The sequence below is a fragment of the Schistocerca americana genome, chromosome 1, assembly GCF_021461395.2.
Source record: "Schistocerca americana isolate TAMUIC-IGC-003095 chromosome 1, iqSchAmer2.1, whole genome shotgun sequence".
NCBI classification, from domain to species: Eukaryota; Metazoa; Arthropoda; class Insecta; order Orthoptera; family Acrididae; genus Schistocerca; species Schistocerca americana.
The window spans coordinates 704,433,444-704,457,036 of NC_060119.1; the positions used below are offsets into that span (position 1 = coordinate 704,433,444).

Here is a 23,593-nt window from a genome sequence, read left to right on the forward strand (position 1 = left end):
TTCTCCAATTGAGATGGTATTGTCTCTGTGACTTTTTTTATTGTAAATCTGTTTGTGAAGAACATTTCACTTTACTTTTACTGTCACAACTTATTAATATTGTGGCTGCTTCAATTTTTTCAATGGAACCTTGAATGAGCACTACCCTCTGAACTGTCTTTTTTTGTTATCGCTATACTTTGCAAAAGCCATTAAATGTAGTGTAATCTAGTACTTCCTGATTACTTGTTATATATAATATACTGCTGTATTTTCTATACTCTGGCTAACATTTAACTATAGGATAATATACTAAGAAAAAGTTTTTTTGTCTTTAAGTTAAAAATTCACATTTCCTTAAAAATTTCAAAAACTATCTACATCTTATTTTTACATAAAAAACCGCAAACACTCTCAAAATTTCAGCCTTATGTCTCTTTTCCTTGACGAATGTAAAATTATGAAACAGTGTGATTTTTGTGGAAACTACTTCAACGATTTGGCTCAAGATTAGTGTTTCTCACATCCGCATTATTCTATATTAAATTACAAAATTATAACAATATTTAACTGTGCAACCCTTTGTCTCCCACAAGTGCATTCAGAAGGTACACTTGGCTTGTCATTGAGAGAGTAGGGGAAGTCTCTGTCCCCCGTTACTGTTGATAGGCAGCAAAAGCACTTGCATTCCACAAATAGTATTTGTGGAATGGTATGTGGAATAGTGTTTCGGATACTGGGTTTTGATGCAGTGAATTAACAGCTGATGTATCTGGGTGTTTGAGCGATTGATTTTGGGCTGGCAACTGCAGAGAGTATTTTGGCAGTGAGTACTGGCACTGAATAGTGACAAGAATACGGGGGGAAGGGGGGGGGGCATAAAATATAATATATACACATATAATGGAAACTGTTTATTAATTGCTGCTTGAATAATTTAAAAAAATTGGAAAGACTAATTGAAAGAAATTGGAAAGTAGACATATCCTGAGTGAACTTTAACTGGCACTAACATCAACAGACCTTTGAAGTCAATACATTTTTAGATTAACATCAATAAATTTACGTACTTCTTTCTCCTGTTACCGCTATTGTGCATAGATTGATACGACAATACTGGTTCCAGATCGCTCCTCCTCTGCTCAAGCAAATTTTTCTTGTCTGCTTAGATCCTCTTGATGTAGGATTCTCGGTGCGGGTGAAATGATGAACAGATGTGTTTATTAATATAAGCAGTCATATATAAACCAAGCCTCCATAATAACTTTTATAACACTTCTTTAATGTGCCATTATAATACACATTTTTGATAAATACTAATATGGCGGAAATCGTTATACGTCCACCCTCTCTCTCTCTCTCTCTCACACACACACACACACACACACACACACACACACACACACACACACATGCATGCACACACATATAAAGAACGAGAGGAAAAATAATAATAATATGATTCATTACAGCACCTAAAGGCAAGTCATGATACTAACACTACTATGAATGCAAATCCTTGAACTCACCCTTTGAACATCATTTCTGTCTGGTACCCATACAGTAAACAGTTTTCTATGTACACCAGCTCAAATAATGAAAGTTTAATTATAACCACTCTGTATGTAAAGCATTTTTTTTATGTCTGTAAGCAGAGGCTTTATTTATCATAATAGCCTATGGCAATCTGTCATTCTTGTGGTGTGTGCTCTTAATATAGCTGTGTGTGTTTGTGATGATCAAGGAAAAGCTTGTGGGGAAACACCTGTAATGTGGCTACATATGGAGATGTCAGAAAATGAGATTCACCGCTGTGAAATAATAACATAACAGTGCACTAAAGAAATTGCTGGAGAATATTGACATTGTCTATCCAGCACAGAAATATGGTGCTCACATCAACTGTCCAACTAAGCCCTATTTTTGTATGTAAAGTGAAGTTTCTCAGTAAATCTTTTCGTTCAGATTCTGCAGTTCACTGTGCACACAGTTTCGTTCTTTATAGAGCCCATTACTATAAACCGTTTTGATTGTTAATAGAAGTTTGGGCGCTAAAGTATGAAGCTTCTTTACATGTGTACTACTCCACCACAGTGGTAAATTAATAGATTTGTTAACTGCACATTACCATCCATATTTGGACAGTGGGTTTGGGCAGGTAGTTTTACAGGTTTTATGAGGCAAGGTTTTTGTAGTGCAGGGAGTTTAGGAAGGGTGTTTTTGGGTTAGGTGGTTTGCACAGGGTATTGTGCTGTGAGGCAGTTGTCACAGATTGTTTGGCCAGGGATCTCATCATGGATTTGAGGTAGGGGCTTTGGCTGGTATTTTGATGAAGAGGATTTGAGTAAGAGGAGTTAATGTAGGGTGTCTGAGCAGAGAGTCTGGGCCATAGGGTTTGTTTAGATATCTGGGAAGAGAGACTGGGACAGGAAGTTTGTTCAGGTAATTTGGGAAGGGGGTTAGGGTATGTGTTTGCAGTAGAGGGTTTGAAACAGATGCTTTAGGATAGACATTTTGTGGCAGAGACTTGCGGTAGGGTGTTTGTGGCAAGGGTTTGAAGTATGGGTCAATGGGATGACATACACAGTTCATTATTTTTCAACAGTTGAATTTTTCCATGTGCTTGAATTCACACTGTAACCTCAGTTATTTGATGCTGAATGTGATTTCAGCTCAGTTGTGTTCAAAGGTTAATCTCAGTACCAATCCAGAATGCATTAGGAAACCACAGTGAAGCTTAACTGTAGGGGAAAGTGTAGTACCTTGGAACAGTCTTCAGATGTTCACCTGTAGACAGGACTGTAATATAAGTTAAGAATACTCATTAGTTCCATTTTAAATGATAGCATTCACTTTTTTGTGTGGTGCAGTCTTTATCTGAAATTACAAAAATTACTCCAGAAAAGTAAGGTTTTCCAAAATGTGTAAAACTGTTCCAAGGTACAAACATGGTCATGTTCAAGAAACAAAAATTGTGTTCAAATTAAAAGTGCTGAAATTAAGGAAATTTTGTCAGTACTGTATTTAATATTACAAATTAAACAGATTATGAAACAGAAGGTACTGAAAACCAAAACCATTTTCCAATATTGACAATATTGAAGAAACTCAACTCATTTGCAAATATGACATGTTCCATTTCTATGTAAAAGATTGTGCATGACTCAAAAAGTATGGCTTAAACATCCAAACATTGTATGAACAATTTTAAAAATGTATAGTGATCAACTCACCATAAAATTCTGTAACTGAAGAATTAATAATATCTTCCAATAGCTTTAATACATTGTATGGTATTTACATGTGTAGAGCTCAAAATATTTAACCCTTTTAGTGCCAAATACGATCTGATCGTGATCCAGATTTTCGGCGAAAAATGCCAGTAATGATCTGATCGTGATGCCTTTCTCATTCATTTTTTCCGCACTTGAAGGCAAAGTTGTTAGTATTTCCTAGCGAATGAGAAAGACATCATGATCAGATCGTTACTGGCATTTTTCGCCGAAAATCTGGATCACGATCAGATCGTATTTGGCACTAAAAGGGTTAAAAATGATGCACAAAACTCAACCTTCTACCTCACAACAACAGAAATAATAGAAAATGCCAGAAACTGCTCGTGGCAGTCTCTACTGCACCTTCCATCATCTGATTCTAAGATCGGTCACTAGATTGAAAAACTATTCAGGAAAATCATGTATTGCTACACACACTATCTTCAAAGTACAACACTTTCTCCTACAGCTTTTTCCACAGACTCACAATAGTATACTTTACAAGAATATGTAAAGAAGTAGGACGTGGTTCAGAAAGTAGAGTTTTGATGAATGCCATGTGGAATAAATTCTGGTGGAGAAAGTTAGTTAGCAGAGCAATTCATCTTGTTGTTACACTAATGAGAGATGAGAGAGGGAAAACCAATTTGTTTGTACATCTCCCTTGTAATACCCCTTCATTCATCTGACATACCTGTTGAATGTTGTTGGCCACAATGACTGTGTACACACTGCAGGTGCCAAAGTATGTTGCAAACAAACCTATAAGGATAGTGTACCTGTAAATAATAAAAGGAACATCAGTTACAATCACAGCATTTAGTGTGATTCAGGAACAGCAATGTGGATGTAATAGTCTTCTGTTACCATTGGGATGCTTGATATTGGTGCATCCCATTTCTTCTCAGCATTGAGGTGCTTGTTTTTGGTGAATCTCTTGCCTTTCACCATTGGGGGTTTGATTTCAATGAGTGTCCATGGCAGGAGTGCCTATCATTATCACTTCACAGACATTTTATCTTATTATAATGGTTGTGGTTTGTGTTCTGCTGGTAGCCAATTAATGGTTAGCAAGACAGTTATGGTGGTTGGACAGAAACACACACAGAAATCAGTCAACCTGATGGTGGTTTTCTAGAGTGGCCACTGAAATTAAGCGGACCAATTCTGTGGGGACTCACCACAATCAACCCCAAAGTTAACAGAAAACTACATTATCATACAAGTAGCTTATTTGCCATAAATGTCAATGTCTAGCAATGTAATTTGTATTGTACAATCACATTTGCAATACTCTAGTAAAATTTGAACATCAGTATCAACCATTAGACTGCAAAGGTTTACATTTACATCATAAACTAAATGGAGAATGAAATGCATTGGTTCTTAATTGCAAAAACAGGCACAGTTGGTATATGTCTATTACAGGACCATCTACCATGAATGGGAAACAATGGTTTAAGTAAACTGTTTGTATCTTTTGGCAAAGAATCCAAAACTCCAATAAAATGGTGGTTTCCTATCTAAATAATAAGTTGACACCACCCATGCATCATGGATGGTCTTAGCTCAGGCAGATGTCCCCTTTACTAATACCATGTTTTCACCAAGAACAGGTTTTCCATATGATGTATCATTTTTGAGATATTCAGTTCAGTGAGGTTTAAACAAACACCTTGTATACAATGTACTTCACTTGTGCAGTATGTTCTGCAAACTTTTGTTAGGCAGCCATTGTTTGCAAGAAGCCATGGCTTTGAAAGAACCTAAATTTAATTTTTAGGAATGTCTTTATGTTTTACATTGGAATAAGAGAACCTCTACCCAGACTTTGAAAAGACTTGTCATATTGTAGTGTATAATCAGATTTGCAACACTGAAGTAAATTTCAGACATGGATATCCACTGTTATGGCACAACAATTTCCATTTACATCATAAGTGAAATGTAGAGTCAAATGCTTCGGTTCTTAACTGCATAACAGGCACACTTGATAATGCTGATTACAACGTCATCTACCACAAATAGGAAACAATGGTTTCAGTAAACCATACATAGTTTCCAGTGTAGGATCCGAATATGCAATAAAAATGGAGGGTTCCCATTTGAAAATACAAAGCTGACCCTGCCCATGCAGGAGAGGAGGGTAGGAGATGATCAGGTGTAGTACAGACAGATGTACCCCTTGCAAATATTATCTTTTCACCTGTAATGTTTTTTCATATGGTGAAATGCCCTTTGAGTCCCCATCTGTCATACAGTTTTAATATACCAGGAAGTTTCAGATCAGCACACACTCTAACGCAGAATGAAAGATTCATTCTGTAAGCAATCCCTAGGCTGTGGTTACGCCATTTCTCTACAATATCCTTTCTTCCAAGAAAGCTAGTCCCATGAGGTATGCAGGAGAACTTCTGTGAAGTTTGGAAGATAGGAGAGTGATAATGGTCGAAGTAATGCTGTGAGGGCACACCATGAGTCATGCCCACGTAGAGCATTACCCTGCAATAGGTCTGAGTTTGAGTTTCAGCCAAGACATAGTTTTAATCTGCCAAGAAGTTTCAAACAATCCAAATGTAAATAGTATGAGTACTGTGTAAAGTAGATACGCATAGGTTCTACAGAGGCCTCCTCAAAGAATAACTTGTCAGTGCATTCACACTTCAATTGACTTTATTTCTAATAATAAAAATCAACTTCAGATAAATTATAATTTACAGAACCACAATACAAGACAGAAAAATACTTGTTCCTTGCCATGAATTCAGATGATGTTCGATACTCTGTTTAGGTTCTTACCAAGATTCCCTCTGAAACAAAATTAAAAATTGAGACTCACCATATATTTAAAATAATATAAAAAAAATTTTGTCGGCTGCTTCTTCTATAAATAATCTGCTTACCTATATTCAAGGATTAAAAATTTCCATTATCTGCATAACAAGGAGCAATGCTCAGTGTTAGCAGGCCTCCAATTTTCAGCATATAGATATTTGTTTTACTGTTATGAATATCAACATGGTCATGGAGTTACTAAGCTAGGATTTGAGTTGAACGGAAAGTGTTTTAAGTAACTGAGAAAAGAACATTTTTCACAGCATTGACTGTCTCTTTAATTATGTTATGGTAAATTAAGTTTGTTCGTGTTTTTAAAAAAATTGATTGAACTTGTGATGAAGCAAGCTTGCATCTCTTTATTTCTTCTCTGGTTTTGCCATCTGCCTCCTTAAATTCATTTTTTTTTTATTTTTACCTAATTACTATAACATGCATGAGTATAATCTGCATTTCCATAAATCAGAAAGGTTGGAGCTCAGTCTTAAGGAATATAGCACCAGGTCTAGTTTTGTGCTTAGTTTTGTGTAGGTAATTAATTTCCTAATTTATTTTGACCATTCCTAGTTAATACCTTTTGCTACGGATCATTATAGGGTGAAATTAGCAATTGTTTCATGACTTTGATTTCATTTTTTACTTATAAACAAATATAAATTCTGTACTAATTATAAACATTTGGAAGAAGAACTACTAGGATCCTTAAAGCATTTATTTGGCTCTATTCGAAAACATATGGGTTTTGTGTTGTAGGATTGCTGGATCCAATGATGTACACTATACCACATGTAATATGCACTATTTTATTGGTCTGAAGCACACATATATGGATATACACATCTTGGTGATTCTCTGTACACACTTGTTTACTGTTTCCCATGCGGCCACAGAGGCTCACAAAGAGCTTGGAAAACAAAGATGTCATATGCAATTTGGTTGATAGTCACCACATTAGCCTCCCCCCTGCCCTCCCCTCCCCCACCTGGAGTGTGGAGCACAAAGGCAAATATGTGGGCATACATGTAAAGGAAGCACTCAGGGGGGAGGAAGAGGGTGTTTAAACAGAAACAATACATTACATTACATTAGTAAATGAAGTCTTCGAGCCAGCAAGAGGGGCGGATGGTCCTGCCTGACCAGGCTAATCCTTGTACAGCAGTGGAGGGATCTGGGGAGGGGACAATGGATTGTGAAGAGCCGGGTTAGCAAACCTGAATGCCTGTTGCAGTGCGATGGACTTTTACCGTTCACAGCTCAGTACCAACAGGCAAGGGGACAGACTGGAGAAGGCGAATGTGAGTCAAGTTGTCATTGGGGAAGCTGGCAAGTTCATAGAATACAAATACGTTATCATGATGCACAACAAAAAACACTTTAGAACTGCAAATGAAATCAGTGTTGACATTAACTACCATTTCCATAGAGGGGGTGAGAGCATCTCCACATGAATCATTGTCAGCGATGTCACATGTTCCAAGGCTGGGCCCTGATACGTCACTAAATCCTAACAGGGGAGAGGGGGGGGGGGCTGCCTACAGAGGGAGTCATCACATCCGTCACTCTGTAGGGTGATGTCACACACACCTGTAGCTCTATCACATGACTGGGAGTAGGTAATGTCACACATGCCAGGATGGTTGTCACTCACCCACAGATCGTCAGTAGATACCTCATGCGAGGTGGGTGTAGCAGGAGGTGGGAACTGACTGGGTGGGATATCGAGCAGTTCTCCTAGAGACCACGCTGGTTTGAGATGGCAGATGGATACAGTTCGAGGCTTCCCGGCAATGAGCACTTTGAACATGTTGTTACACTGCAAGATGCAGGCCCAAGTATGGAGGACTGAATGCCGGTCAGACAGTGTCATCGCATGCCATGGCGTTGAGCATACATCTAGAAATACGCACACATATACAGGAAGCTATGACAGTTCTACATTGAATATACATAAGAAAAAGTGTATATAAACTAAGAAAGAGTCATGAGCAAAGAGAGAAAACGAAAGCAGGAGAGAATGTCAATCATGATGATCAATTAGAAATGACAGTATAATAAATACTCTAATGAATTGAAGGATAGTGGGACATGAATAGTATATGTTGACATAGTATCTATTGAAAGCACAGAAGTTGATAAGTAGAGGACTCCGGAGAGCAAATGATGTATTAAAGAATAAATGTGAAGCTTAAGATAGATTTATATCTTTACCAGAAAATACTTAATCATGTTATACATAGAAATGTATAAAAGGGTAATGAACCATGAGGCCTGCTCAGAAAGGATAAGGGGGGTGTACCAAGCATTCACTAAGTATAAAGGTGAGGCATACCTACGTGTGTTCTAAAAATAGGGATGTTTTATGAGGGGCGAACCTACCAGAATGGAAAGAGGAAGTGCTCTAATAAGGTCAACCCTCCAGCAAGGAATAGGTGCTGATCTTAGGAGAATGGGACAGTATCATGACAAAAGTCACAAATTTTATAGGAATTATTCTGGAAAGCATAAATTCTATGAACAACTAGCATTATTCTGTTTTGTAGAAATAAATGAGTGGCAAAAGAACACTTTTATTTCACCCAGAGTTCCTCCAAGCTACAACTAATGAAAATAGTACATACTAGGAAAAAGCTAGTACAAAAAGATAAGAATGGAAAATAGATTACTCATGCATCATAAACACCTGAGGCTTTTGATTGAAAAAGAAAATAAAGAAAAGAGACAAAGTCCTCACAATTCCTGAATATTAGAAAAGTGACTAAAACTTCAAGTGAATGTTCATGTCTTATTGTTGAAGTAAAATAAGAAAAGAATAGAGAAACAATAAGAGAAATATTGTTGTTATAGAAAGGAGAGGTATGTATATAAACCTATGTAAAGAAATGTATATTGTTAAGATGTGAAATGTTGTTATGAATGATTATGTATAAACTACTGTGTGTTCGATATGAGGGGGGCGATATGTAGTGATTCAAGAATTTTTGTATAAATTCTAGAACCACTCGGCCCTCTACCATCCTGAGCATGATATTCTAGATACAAATGTGGGATGGTAAAATCCTACCTACTGCACATCACATGTTTGTGTGTGCAGGTTTAAAAACAGTCACTTGATTATTTAGAGTTTCACTTCTTGCATTTAGAGTTTCCCTCTGAGCATTCAAAACTTCACTCTGGGTATTTAATTGGGAATTTATCAAACTCAGAGTCGCACTCTGAGCTTTTATTAAATTTACCAACTCAGCACAGTCAGGTGTTTCTTTGCTAACTCTCATAGACATATCTGGTTCTTGAGTGTCCTCAATTTGTTGTATATTGTCCATGCTTTTATGTGCTTTAGCCCTAGTAAGCTTTTAAAATTAACTTTACAAACTATAATTACACAATAAAAGTTCACTCAACAGTATGTACCACTTAACCTAAAGTAATGAAATTTTGTTTCATGCTCACCTGGTGTAGAAGTCTTGTTGCATGGGTGAGCGGATGTAAAGGCAGGTCAGCACTGGTGAACAGCAGCTGGTGCCGGTGGTGTCAGTGTAGGTTGGTTTCTATGACTGTGTCCCTGCGATGTGTGTGAGAGCTGTATACTCCCATTTTCTCGGGTCCTTTCACACTGGTCACCACATTCTAATGTTTTTGACAGTGATTTAAAGCGAGAAGTAGATGTACAAACTTCCCACTTCTTTTATGTGAGGTGACTTACTTGAGATTCGCAGCTGATGTTCTTTGCTGGCTAGCTGGCTGCTGGAAAACTCTCTTGACTTTGTCTCCATAGAATGATGTTAGGTACAGGAACATGTAAGCGTCTCCCTCTACTTGTGAAATAAGTAGATACGCGAACTTTACTTTTCGTTAACCAACGATATATTTGAACTCCATACAGAATAAAATTCTCACTTTCCACATACATATATGACTTCCAGTAAGTCACTCGCTCTGTCCAATGTCAGAAACAAATTTAATTACATTGATAAAGAAGTTGGTTTAATAATTATGAGTCTACTCCACATGAATCATAAAAACAGAAATTGCCTCTACCAAAGCTGGATTAAGAGTTAGCTAGATTTCTTTTTCAGTTGTTCTTCTTTCACATGACAGTAGTCAATGACACAATAAGTACAGAGCTGCATAATAATTCCATGGTTCTTCCACTAAAACATCTATGGATTGCCCGACAATACTTGTCAGTGCTGTTCGACTGCCACGCCTACTTCCTTTCCCCAACTAATTTTAAACCTGCACACACAAACATGTGACGCACATAGGAATGATTTTACTATGCCACACTCGTATCTAGAATATCGTGTGTTCAAGATGGTAGAAGGCTGAGTAGCTCTAGAATATAAACAGAAATTCTCGAATCACTATAGTTTGAGTGCACGATGCTAAGTCCTCATGCAGGAATACAGGGGGAAGTGAGTGCAGCCGAGGAGGGGGCATGTGAATGTTAGTGATTAGCTGCTTAACATGCCTCATGAATGTCAAGTCACAGATTTGATCCGAAGGGAGTGAAGGCTCGACTAGCTCTGCTGGGAGTGTGAGGGGTTCTCCGTATAGTACTTCCACCAGAGATGCGCCAAGGTCCTCTTTGTACACAGCCCAAACGCCTAACATTACCCATGATAGGGCCCACTCACCTCCATGGCACATCAGTGAAGCTTTAAGTGTTTGGTGCTAAAATTCAACAAGGCCATTGCTCTGGGGATGGTATGCTGTTGTCCTAAATCATTTCACCCCGCACACTTCACAACGCTGCCTGAAGAGGGTGGACTAGAACTGACGCCCCTGGTCAGTGGTGTTGGAAGTTGGGCAGCCGAAGCGTGAGATCCACATTAATAAAAGGGCTCAGGTAACCATGTCGGCTGCGATAGTAGTGAGGGGTATTACCTCTACCCAGCAGGCAAACCTGTCAATGACAGATAGTATGTAACAAAAGGGGCCCGAGGGGGTTAAGGGCCCAACAATATCAAACTGTATGTGTTGAAATCTTCATTTTGCCATATGGAACATATCCAAGGGGGGGGGGGGGGGGGGGGGGCTGTGCATGACATCCTACTTTTGCGCGCTGACAAGCCACACATGCTCACACCCAACTGCAACATTGTTTTATCAGCTCAGACCAAACGAAACATTTGGATACATGTGGTGGTGAGTATGCCAGGGTGTGCCAAGTTGTGAATACTATTAAAAATGTCCAGGCAGAGAGGTGCAGGAATCACCAGACGTATGCGTCCCATTGAAATGTCACACCAGATGGGTGACAAAAACCCCAGAAGTGTCTGTAACTTGAGTTTGAGTCATGTTTTAGTATCAGAGTGCAATGCGGCAAGTTCAGTATCATCTGTTTGCAATTTACGGAGTTTTCTGAGGTCCAATTGTGAAGACAATACCAACACACGAGATAAAAAAGCAGCGACAATGTTGTCTGCCCCACTGACGAAATGTATGTCATTCATAAACTGGCATATGAGGTCCATATGATGGAAACATCTCAGGGACAAGTCCTCACCTTGGTTGCAGAAAGCGTATACGAACAGTTCGTGGTCGGTAAATAGCATGAGGTGGTGACATTCGATATTGTCTTGGAAATATTTGATAGCAGCATAAATAGTAAATAGTTCCCGGTTGAAGATCGACCATTTGTGTTGGGAAGCAAACAGTTTGTGAGAGAAAAATCTGAGCAGCTGTACAACAGAACCCACAGATTGTTGAAGTACCGCCCCCACTGATGTATCACTCACATTTGTAGTAAGAGAGATGGGAGCGTCAGGGATGGGGTGAGCGAGCGTAATGGCCATCTGTAAGGCTGACTTGAGGTTATCAACTACCTGTCGCATGTCTGGAGTCCATGTGACCACACGAGACACAGAAGTGTTGTTGCCTGCGAGGGCATCCGTCAGTGGGGCTTCTATGTCGGCGGCATGGGGAATGTGTATGCGGTAGTAATTTACAGTTTCTAGGAAGCAGCAGAGGCACTGTACTAACAGCCTCGACCCATTCTGGTAGGGGTGGATGCCATCGGCAGAAACCATGTGGCCCACAAAAGTGACACTAGTGCAGTGGAATTGTCACTCAGCATTGTTCACTGTGACATGGTTTGCTTGTAATAGTTGTAACACTGTAATTAAGTTGAGTTCATGTTCCTCAAGTGAGGATGAAAATATTAACAAGTCATCCAGGTATGCATACACAAAGTCCAGCTTTCCAACCAATGAGTCAATGAACCGTTGCGTGTCTGTGCAGCATTTTTAAGGCTGAACGGCATAAACAGATATTCAAACAATCTGAAAGGGATGATGATGGCGGTTTTTTCCATGTCCTGGGATGCCATTGGCAGTTGGTAGTACATCTTGTGACGGTCAGTTACACTGAAAATTTGTGCCCCATGCAGTTGGGAAGCAAAATCTTGAATATTTTGGACAGGATAATCATCTAAAATTATCCTGGTGATAAGTGTCCAATAGTCACCACAGAGGCGGAAACTGTCATCTGGCACCAAACGAATGGGTGACGACCAACTGCTAGAAGAATAGCTTTGCCATGTTTAAGTTTTTCCAGATTTAAATGGCTAGCCTTTGCGCACACCAGAGGACCTTCCATGGTATTGATTCTATGAACAGTACCATTGTTGATTGCAAACACCGGCAGGATGATGGGCCCGCACGCGATGAAGTACGACTAACCTGTAATGCACACACTTGTGTGTTCCCGGCCGGCAGATCAGCAGCAGTGGTGGTGATCCATTGGTAGTCTCTGTTGTGGAGCTCAGTGGGGTACTTGGTGGTGTCATGAGCACAGCTTCTGTCTGTCATTAAAAAAGTCACGTGTCGGCGGCAGATGCGAGGAGGCGGCATGGAGACTGGGGGCATGTCCATGTGTGACAGCTGGGTGACCTGCTTTGAGTTTCTGTGATCTTGGCACACACGGTAGTGATGCATAAGCAGAGGGCTTCTTTGTTATCCCGAAGCTCGTTGTGTGATTTAAGGGAGAGCACTGCAACAGCAGCTTCAGCTAACTCACACAATTGAGTGGTGCACTTTGATGAGAAGGAAGCAATATTGGAACCAGTGGTACAGTCTATCGAGTTAAACATTAGTATACCTCACTGTAGGTTAGGTGAAACAGCATGAGCTAACAGAAAATCTATCCCAAGCACAGGTTCATCCATATTGGCGATAATGAAAGTCCACTGTAACGGGGTGTTAACGTCCTGCAGTTTAAGGTTTAAATTAGTTATGCCATGAGATTGGATCAAGGAATTGTTCACAGCTTGAAGTGGGGGGCAAGACTGACACTCAAATTTAATACCTTTGGACAAAGGTATGACACTGACCTCGGCCTGCGTGTCGACTAGAAATGAAAGGCAAGACACTGCGTTTTTCACATACAAGCGTTCTGGAGCAGGAGGTGAAGAAGTATTAAGAGACAAGCATCTGTGTGATGCATCGTGGCCTATAGCACCTGAGTGAGGTCATGGTATTAGTTTGGGAACGCACATGGGGAACGACATTTCCTAGCTGCATCGCCAAAGTGAGAAGGGAAATAACTCCAAGCACAATGGCACATAGTGTCATCCATCAAGCTGCCTGAGGCCAAAGCAGCAGTGGAGGGGTCGTGTTTGTAGGTTCCTCCAACGGCAGCACTGCAGAAGGGGAGGAGTTACGGCAGCAGCTGCCAGGCAGCATTGGATCTACACACATGCACAGAGCGCGTCGTGCACACTCTGTACTGAGTGATAGAAACTGCAGTGTCATCCATCGAGCTGCCTGAGGCCAAAGCAGCAGTGGAGGGGGTCATGCCAAGCACCCCAGAGGGGTGGGGGAAGGGTGGAGGCGGGGGGGTAGGTATGCGGGGGTGGCAGGATGTTGTAAACCCGGTCTGCAATCTTCAGTTTAGCATCCAGTGGGGCCGAAGTTAGATGGAGAAGGTGAATTTGAACTTCCATCGGAAGTTTCAGCAACCATAGCATCTGGTATGCACTGTGCGTCAATCGTAGCGTGGAGATGACGCCAGAGCTGTGACAGGGATCTGGAACCCAGCAACTTGTGACTGATGATGAGGCAGATAGCTTCCTCTGTAGACCTGGTTGGGCACTCGAGGATGGTGTGTTGGGTGAACTCTTGCTTGTCTGTAGCGGGAGGTGAAGCCACAATATTGCAGGTCAGGTCCAGTTCATCATGGAGGTGACACAGTAAGCAAAGGAATTTAGAGTTGTCATCAGCAATGCCGTGTAGTTGCAGGACGTGGTCGACTAAGGCAAACCACGTGCATGGGTGGTCCTCACGAACAGGCAGTAGTTTAGGCCAACAGATGGGGATGTCTTGGCGTAACAGTTTGTCGGAAACTGTCACTCCCTGTTTGTAGCCCTGCAGCGTTACTGCCTCAGGTGCAGTAGTAGTGCACCAGTTCACGACACTGTCAGTAGCACGCAGCACGGTAGGCACAGCTGGCACAACCAAGGTTGAGAAATCAATGAGTCAGGCATTCAACGGAGTAACGCCAAAAGGCATAAAATGGACCGTCATGGAAGAGTCGACCGTAGTCGACCAATGTGCGGAAAATGACAGAGTACAGTTTCCGGGCCTCTCTCCTACATGTTCATTAAAATTGTTAAAATCACCTAACGATTGCAGAACACACATGGCAGGAATGGCGTGTGCCAGTGGAAACACTCATATGTGGATGCTGGTAGTTGGGGGAGGGGGGGTAGGGGCGGTCTGGTGCAAAATCCGGTGTCCTGCTCAATTTGTAGTGCCACTGATCCAGGTCACTGGTGTTTGAGCACATTGTATTGGACATTGCTGAGTACTCAGAACATGTGGAAAATTCATATTTGACATAAAACGTTTGCACAAACTTTTGTGCACGAAAAATGTTCTGTTGCTAAGAGACCCTGCCACACGACAGCTGATTCATGTACAATAATGAAAAGTTATTGTTCATACCTGATGCTGGGACACTTGGCTGTGGGATTTGCACAACTTTATATTTCTTTAACAATTTAATCAAGTTACCCATCTTTGCATTACTTTGAAATTGTATCAAGACCTGACTGGGTATTTCTGCATATTTTTTTCAGGCGGTATATAGTTATACATAATTGAATCATCAACAAAAAGTCTGAGGTTGCTATTCATATTGTTTGGCAGGTCATTAATATGTCACATGAACAACAAGTATTCCAACACACTTTCCTATGGAATGCCTGTTATTTGCATGAAATTGCTAAAGATTCATCACATTGATATCAGAGATGCATTCAGAATTTAGTCATCTTCGGTGATTTTAAATACAAGACTACCTTCTTTTTCCTAAAATCTGTAACATCAGATTTTTTGCTAACTAATTTATTTAGTAACAAAAATAAATACTTATCCAGTGGGCTGAGTAGTGTTTGTTCTTGAATTTTCCTTATTAGAATATTCATTCAGTAACACATTTTGTTCAGTAAGTAACATATCAGAATCCCTTAGCTGTTTCTCAATGCAAGTGTGGCATCGATGGTTCGTATCAACCACGAAACTTAACATCTGTGAACTCTAAGGGCTCTGTCGAACCTCCATCTTAACTTTATTTTAGTCAGTTCTTTGTTATAATTCATTCTGTAAGGACACAGTGTCAAGCGTAAATATATATATGAGCTACGAATATAATAGGGGGAAACATTCCACATGGGAAAAATATATCTAAAAACAAAGATGATGTGACTTACCAAACAAAAGTGCTGGCGGGTCGATAGACACACAAACAAACACAAACATACACACAAAATTCAAGCTTTCGCAACCAACGGTTGCTTCGTCAGGAAAGAGGGAAGGAGAGGGAAAGACGAAAGTATGTGGGTTTTAAGGGAGAGTGTAAGGAGTCATTCCAATCCCGGGAGCGGAAAGACTTACCTTAGGGGGAAAAAAGGAGGACAAGTATACACTTGCACACACACACACATATCCATCTGCACATACACAGACACAAGCAGACACAAGCAGAAAATGTCTGCTTGTGTCTGTGTATGTGCGGATGGATATGTGTGTGTGTGTGTGCGAGTGTATACTTTTTCCCCCTAAGGTAAGTCTTTCCGCTCCCGGGATTGGAATGACTCCTTACCCTCTCCCTTAAAACCCACATACTTTCGTCTTTCCCTCTCCTTCCCTCTTTCCTGATGAAGCAACCGTTGGTTGCGAAAGCTTGAATTTTGTGTTTATGTTTGTGTTTGTTTGTGTGTCTATCGACCTGCCAGCACTTTTGTTTGGAAAGTCACATCATCTTTGTTTTTAGATATATGTGAACTACGACATATATGGGAATTAATTTTTCTATATCCCGATTATCGATCCCGTTTCCATAGTGCTGACCCTGCAGTTCGTTCATGTTTTGCAGCTTCCGCACCGGTGTTTATGCAACAGGTTATATGAACTACACATTGACCATGCCAAATTCGAAGATGTGGAAGCACAACTCCACTCACCGAGTTTCGTCATTTCTTTGCCAATGGCATATTCATCATTAACGCACAGTGATTCGTGTTCTCAACCAACATCATGTGCTAACCTCATTAATTTCGATGGTTGACAACTACATTGTTAAAATCAACAATGGACTCAGTCTTCACGTCACTGGATTATGCCCATCCGACAGAGAAATGTGAACTGAACAATATTTCGAATTGCATTTCTTCTAATCAAGTGTTTCAACAACAAAGTGATCATTCGAACACATGTTTAGCTACCCACCAGCACGCTACATCAGTTACTGTCAGGCCGTGTGCAACACCACCATTATTACAAACCACGCTGGATCCGTTCTGTGCACATGGTGTTCCAGTTGTGTCTAATTTACATGGAGAATTCAGTGTTTCGTGTAACATGGGCCCCTTACCTCACCTCAGTGGCCCACTATGTGCACTACAGGCATGTTATGCATCAGATAGTTTCCACGCGAGTGGCTTTTTCAACCCCCCAGCCCCCCTCCCCCTCCCCCCACCATGTTGCCCCCGCACTTGCGGGGTCCCTGCTTCCGGTTTCTCAAATGCCTGCTGCACCCACAGCACCACCTGTCTGCCACACTGGTCACTCGCCCTGTTCTGGAAGTGGATCATTTCCATCCAGCACTTGTCACTCACGATCCAGTGTCTGGGCCCTCTTGTGTGCCGTCCATCTGCCCGTTTCCACGGTACTGGCCATGCCTGCCGCACCGTGTTGTTGTGATACACAGTCAACTATGCCAGCTGCCGCTACTATGGATTCGCTCATTTGTGACCTGCTCCTTTCACCACCGCTTGCACCAAAATACGAGTTTGCAAAGAAGACTATAAAGGATCAACTTGCCTGCTCGCCACAGGGATTAATAATCAAGGTTCTCTACAAGAAGCACCTGGGAGAACGCACACCATCACAACTCTGGCACCACCTTTGATTGCTCGTGAATGAGCATACCATGCCCGATGCCACACTATGGGTTGTGTAGTCTGACAAACTACCTACCGATATACAGATCCATCTGTTACCACACTCGTTCGAGTCACACCGTCACACCGTTTGTCGGCACAGCTGCCCCTGCATACGGACCTTCGGCTGGTAGAGGCAGGGCTTGCTCCACCGTCACATCATCTACTTCTCCTGGCAGTGTCGGCTCACTCTCTCCACTGTCCAAGCACTCCAAGGTCACCCACACACCTTACCTACTGGTCTATTTACCAGAATAAGTCAACGAGGACAAGCCACCCCCGATGTTGCAGTCTCCACTCCTCCTCAACCTGCTCACCCTTTCTGCTGATGCCACGAAGTGTTTGGTGGTGACGACAAGAAGTGCAAGTTGCCATGCCAACTCTCAAATGCCAAACGCAGGAGCTAAGAGATGCCGAGTCCTGCAGGGAACCTAACAGGCATCCTCTTACATCACACTCTGTTCATTCGTCCACCCGGCCAAGTGGTCGCCTCTATGTGACTGACATTGCGTTAGGTCTAGTTTGTCTGGTCAACACTGGTGCTGACATGTCAATCATATCCACTTCAATGGCTGCATCTGCTTCTTCACAGACGAAGTCACTTTTATGAGCTGTCAACGGGTTAATGTTACCTACCTCAGGATCAGTAAATGTGACCCCATCTCCTTCTCTATGTTTTCTTTGGACGTTCTACATTGCCAACATCGATGAACTGATCCTTGGTATGAATTTTTTATCTCATTACAAACTATCTCTGAATGTCATACAGGGTTCAGTGCTCCACCATCCTACGAACACTCACATGCCGTGCACACACACCTATGTCCAACGCTCTGTTTCCACCACAACATACAAAATCAAACGCGAGTGCTCTGCCCTCGCAGGCAACATTGTGACCTGTGTTACTGAGCTACTGTCAGAATACGACTTGGCGACACAGCTCTGCCAGGATAACGAGTAGCTGAAACAATGGTCCGCTTCCACTTACAGCGAGCTCGTCACGGCTCGAACTTCGCTTCTGCAATGCAGTCCACGGTGCCACCACCTAAACAGGATTGCTCAGCCGTGCCTAGCTCGAACTCTCACCAAGTTAGTCCACAAACTTTACTTGTGTGTGATGTTCCACCCCATCCCCACCCTCCCCCACCCGCCATCATGCTCGGCTCGTCCAGTGCCACGTGTTTCAAACAGTGCTGCTAATGACAGTCACACGCGTGTTGCAACCACGCCCACCTCTCGGACAGCTACTGCGCGTGTTGATAAACATTCCCCCTCTCTCAATCACTGGCCACATGACCCAGTGGCCATTGTGGCCCAACGTGAAATGCCAGCACTGCTTTCGCCTGCGCCAGTTGTCCAGTGACAGTGGACAGTTGCCGCCCACTCCCCTTCACTCGGCGCTGTGTGCACACCCACCCCCCTCCACACAAGTGCACGCCGCACTTCCATAAGAGACATGTGACTTTTGTGCTACCTTTCCCCAAATACGCTAATGGCTACAATTTGTCACATCTTACTCATCCAAAGACTCAGCACCATGATGTTAACCAATCTCATGTGCAGTTCTCAGTTTCAACTGTCACTGATGGAACAACACACAAGACAGTTACCACTGCCGGCCCTCCTATTAGGCATAAGGTCCGACACCTCAACCCTATCAGGTTGCGCGTGGCCCGGCAGCAGATTAATGAACTTTTGGCGGCAGGTGTTCTGCAACCTTCAGACAGCAACTGGTCTTCACCAGTCCACCTCATCCTCAAACACAATGGATCTTTTTGAATGTGCGGTGATTACAGATGCTTAAACACTCATACTGTCATGGACAATTACCCAGTGCTGAACATCAATGACTTCATTCATATGTTATCAGGCGCCACGATTTTAAGTGTTATTGACTGTAAACGCACCTACCACCAGATTCACATGGCGCCAGAAGACATTGTCAAGCTGCTCGGTTTATTCCAATACCATTTCATGCCCTTTGGCCCAAAGAATGTGACCCACACGTGGGCATTGTTTCATTAACTCTGTCTTGCGACAGTTCAAGTTATCTGGATGACATTCTCATTTTCAGCAGCTCAGCGAAGGAACATGAAAATCATCTGTCTGTGGTTTTCCAGACCTTGAACTCCAACAGTGTCGAGATCAACAAAGACAAGTTTCAGTTGCGCCAGGTGTCAGTCTCGTTCCTAGGTTTCACCGTCTCCGCTGACGGAATACAGCCTCCCAAATCTCGTGTGCAGGCTATCATGTCTCTGCTGCCCCCATCTACTTACAAAGAGCAATGCCATTTCCTCGACACCAATTACTATCATCGCCATCTGGCTTCCACCACCACTGTTCAGGCACCCATGATGGACGCACTATCAGGCAAACAAACTTCCGGTATCAAACCCATCTCTTGGACTGCTCTGATACTAGAGGCTTTCAAGGCTCTGAAGACTTCTTTAGCTCACGTTGTGTCACTCACCCACCTTGACCCCTCAGCCAAGTTATTCATCACTATGGACGCCAGTGACATTGCGGTGGGGGCAGTGTTGCAACAATGCAAGTGCAACAGTTTCTCCCCTTCATGTCTTCTCCAAGAAACTATCTACTTCTTCTCCAAGAAACTATCTACAACTCAGAGAAAATATTATGCATTCGATAGAGAGCTCCTTGCTCTTTATGAGGCAATCAAACATTTCCACCCCAACGTCGAGGGACGTTCATTTTTCGTTCTACTGATCACAAACCACTGGCAGAAGCATTCTGCACCCCACCTGAAGATCCACCCCCTCCACGTTATCGCCACTTTGACTTGGTTTCTCAATTCACAACGGATGTCTGTTACATCAAGGGTGCTGATAACGTTGCTGCGGATTAGTGCTGTTTCCAGCATCATTGATCTTTCCAATCTGACCTCCTTCCAAGTTTCTGATGAAGGTTCTCAGGCTCTCCTAAGAGACCCACAAACATCACTTGTTTTCACAAAGGGTAAATATCCTAGTGTTTCCGATGAGGTGTGGTGTGATTCTCCAACTGGCACCCTACGCCCATTGCTCCCACCCGGGCTGCGCTGACAGGCTTTCGACGCCCTACATAACCTAGCCCACCCGGGCATTCGAGCCACCACACGTCTCGTGTCAGAACGTTTTGTTTGGAAGAATATCAAATGGGACTGTCAAACCTGGGCATGCAGCTGCATCACTTGCCACCGCAACAAGATCAGCCACCACACCTCCCCGCTTTGGGCAAGTTCGACATTCCCGCAGGATGATTTCGTCATGTACATACTGATCTGATCGAGCCTCTTCCTCCTTAGGAGGGTCATAGAAATATCTTATCAATTATCAACCATTTGTCTCGCTGCGTCGAGGCTGTCCCTCTCCCTAACATTACTGCCAAGACAGTAGCCAAGGCTTTCATTGGTTCATGGATCACTCATTTCAGGTGCCCAACCACTATCACCACTGATCGGGGTCAACAGTTCGTATCCTCCCTTTTCACCCTCCTCTGCAATATTAAAAAAATACACTCTACCGCCTATCATCCACAAAGCAATGGGCAGTTGGAGAGATGGCACCACACCCTCAAGACAGCCCTTTGATGCCGTTATTGTCTCTGGTCGGAAGTTCTCCCGTGGGTGCTACTTGGTCTACGCTCGACCTATAAACCTGAGGTACAGGGGACTATATCCGAATTTGTTTTCGCTGAGAATCTGGTCCTACCAGGTGAACTCATTCTTCTCCAGGTTAGCAAGGATCTTTCCCCCTCGCTTGATTTCATTAGCCGGATGTGCACTCATTTTCAACAAACGCGTTTGCACCCACCCATCAGTCACTCACCGCCTGAGACTTATGTTCCCATCACACTATCTGACTGCTCCCACGTTATGCTGCATGATGATGTGGCTAGGTAGCCTCTTCAACCTCCTTTTCTTTGCCTCTACAAGATCCTGCAGCGGGGGGACATGACGTTTGATACCGTGATTAATGACCGCACACAGACAGTTTCTCTGCATCACCTGAAACCAGCTTTTGTCAACCCTGATGGTCTCACGCTGCCGCAGTCAGACTCTGCAGACGATCCATCCTTGATTGAGAACAAAGACGTGCTCCCATCAACCTCACCACACACCTCTTCCGCCGAAGACTGTTCACCACCGTTCGTCGGTTTCCCAACCTCACCCCCTGTTTCACCCTGCACAGGTTTCGCGCCCTCACCTGCAATGTCGGAGACACACACACACCTACTATCAGTTTGTCCTGCAGCGTGCTGCCACACCAAGTGAACAACGTTTCTATATTGACTTTTGACCATGATTTCCACCGACGTCGATGCCTGCATGACCTCACCCTTGGGCATCTTGGGGGTGGAGGGGTGGGGGTGGGGGGGGGGGGGTGGAGGGTTATATGGCGTTGATAGTTCGTATCAACCATGAAACTTAAAACTAACTCTAAGTGCTCTCTCGAACCTCCATCTTAACTTTACTTTAGTCAGTTCTTTGTTATACTTCATTCTGTATGGACGCAGTGTCAAGTGTAAATATATACAAGCTATGACATATATGGGAATTAAGTTTTCTATATCCCGATTACTGATCCCATTCCCATACAAACAATAGGCGATCGTACAGACAGGGTTTCACTGTCAGTAGATACATTTGCACCACAATTCAATTCCAAATTGTAAAATGAACAAAATAGATATAATGGAATGAAAATCACATCTAAACTTCCTTTGCAACCAGCTGATGAAACTAGTGAAAAACACATGCACACATTTCATACATAATGGATAGAAAGCTGATAGACATACAGAATTTTGCATCTTGTTTGTCCACTTTCTTGTGAGTAGAATAAGTACAGCATTGTTTCTGTTTTGGGGAACAATATTTGTTCCCAAACTTTATGTGCATAATTTTGCAAGTTCTTTTTGTATTACATTGCCTCCAGGTTCAATCACTTATATTGAAACATCATCAGCTCCTGGCAAGAAATAATAGGATTTTGAAGAATTTTCTCTGTGTTGTTAGTTATTGTGCCTCATGCCATCTTAATTGACAGGTGGTGTCTATCCAACATAAGTTTCCATTTGTTTTTTTTATTACTTTCATTGTTTTCATCTATTTCTCCTATTAAAATTTCATTGTATTTTATGACCTCTAAAAGACTTTCATGAATATTCCTTTTTTAATTCATCTTATTCTATAATGTTTCTATTACTGTTTGCTTCTAACTGTCACTATCTCTCTATTAGTGGCCTTTCCATTTAATATTTCCTTTCTTTTTGATTTCTTTGTATCTGCTACACCTTTTCCTGTTTGTACAAGTGCAGCTGCCAAGTAATTCACCTTTTTTCTTCTTCAGTCTTTAACCATCTGGTTGCTTAGGGCAGCTTGCCACACATTTCTGTATTCAGCTTCCTCTTGAGAGTGGCTTTAGGTAGTGCATCTGGTATCCTCCATGATCTGGTTGATGTATTCCAGTCTCAGTCTGTCTCTTGCATTCTTCCCTTTGATGTTCCTTCAATGATACTTTTAATGACACTACCGTGTTGCAGTAGATAGTGAATCCGTGTGCCCCTTCTGGGTTTGTTGAGCTTCATGAGACAAGGCTTATCTTCCTCCATTCTGTGGATCACTTCCATATTTGATATCTTGTCTGTCCAGGAAATATGAGCATTCTGTGGTAGCACCACATTTCAAAGACTGTTATTTTATGTATTTCTGCTTCACTGAATGTCCATGTTTCACTTCTGTATAGCAGCACACTCAAACCAAATGTCTTTATGAGGTCTTTCCTGAGATGTTTGTCTATGCTGCTGGATGTAAAAAGGTTTATTCTCTTGTTAAAAGCACCTATTTCCTGGTTGATTTGGCTTGCAATATCCTTCCTTGGTTTTCTCTCTGATATAATTTTACTCCCTGGGTAGGCAAAGGATTCAACACTATGTTTTTAGTTTTACCTTTGTTAATTTTCATATTACAAGAATGCTGAAAGGGGGGGGGGGGGGGGGGGGGTTACCATCTGGGCAAGTATCTCTTATAATTGTTCTACATCTACACTTACCATGGCAATGT

General features: G+C 42.2%; 1 protein-coding gene across 1 annotated transcript in view; it reads right to left on the reverse strand.

The window, feature by feature from the left end:
* The window catches only part of LOC124593706 (proton-coupled amino acid transporter-like protein pathetic), a 157,089-nt gene that overhangs the window by 102,098 nt on the left and 31,398 nt on the right, over positions 1-23,593 (reverse strand). Inside the window, exon 3 of the mRNA XM_047132016.1 lies at positions 3,949-4,033. Within this exon, the coding sequence (XP_046987972.1) occupies positions 3,949-4,033 (85 nt within the window). The remainder of the gene's footprint in view (positions 1-3,948; positions 4,034-23,593) is intronic.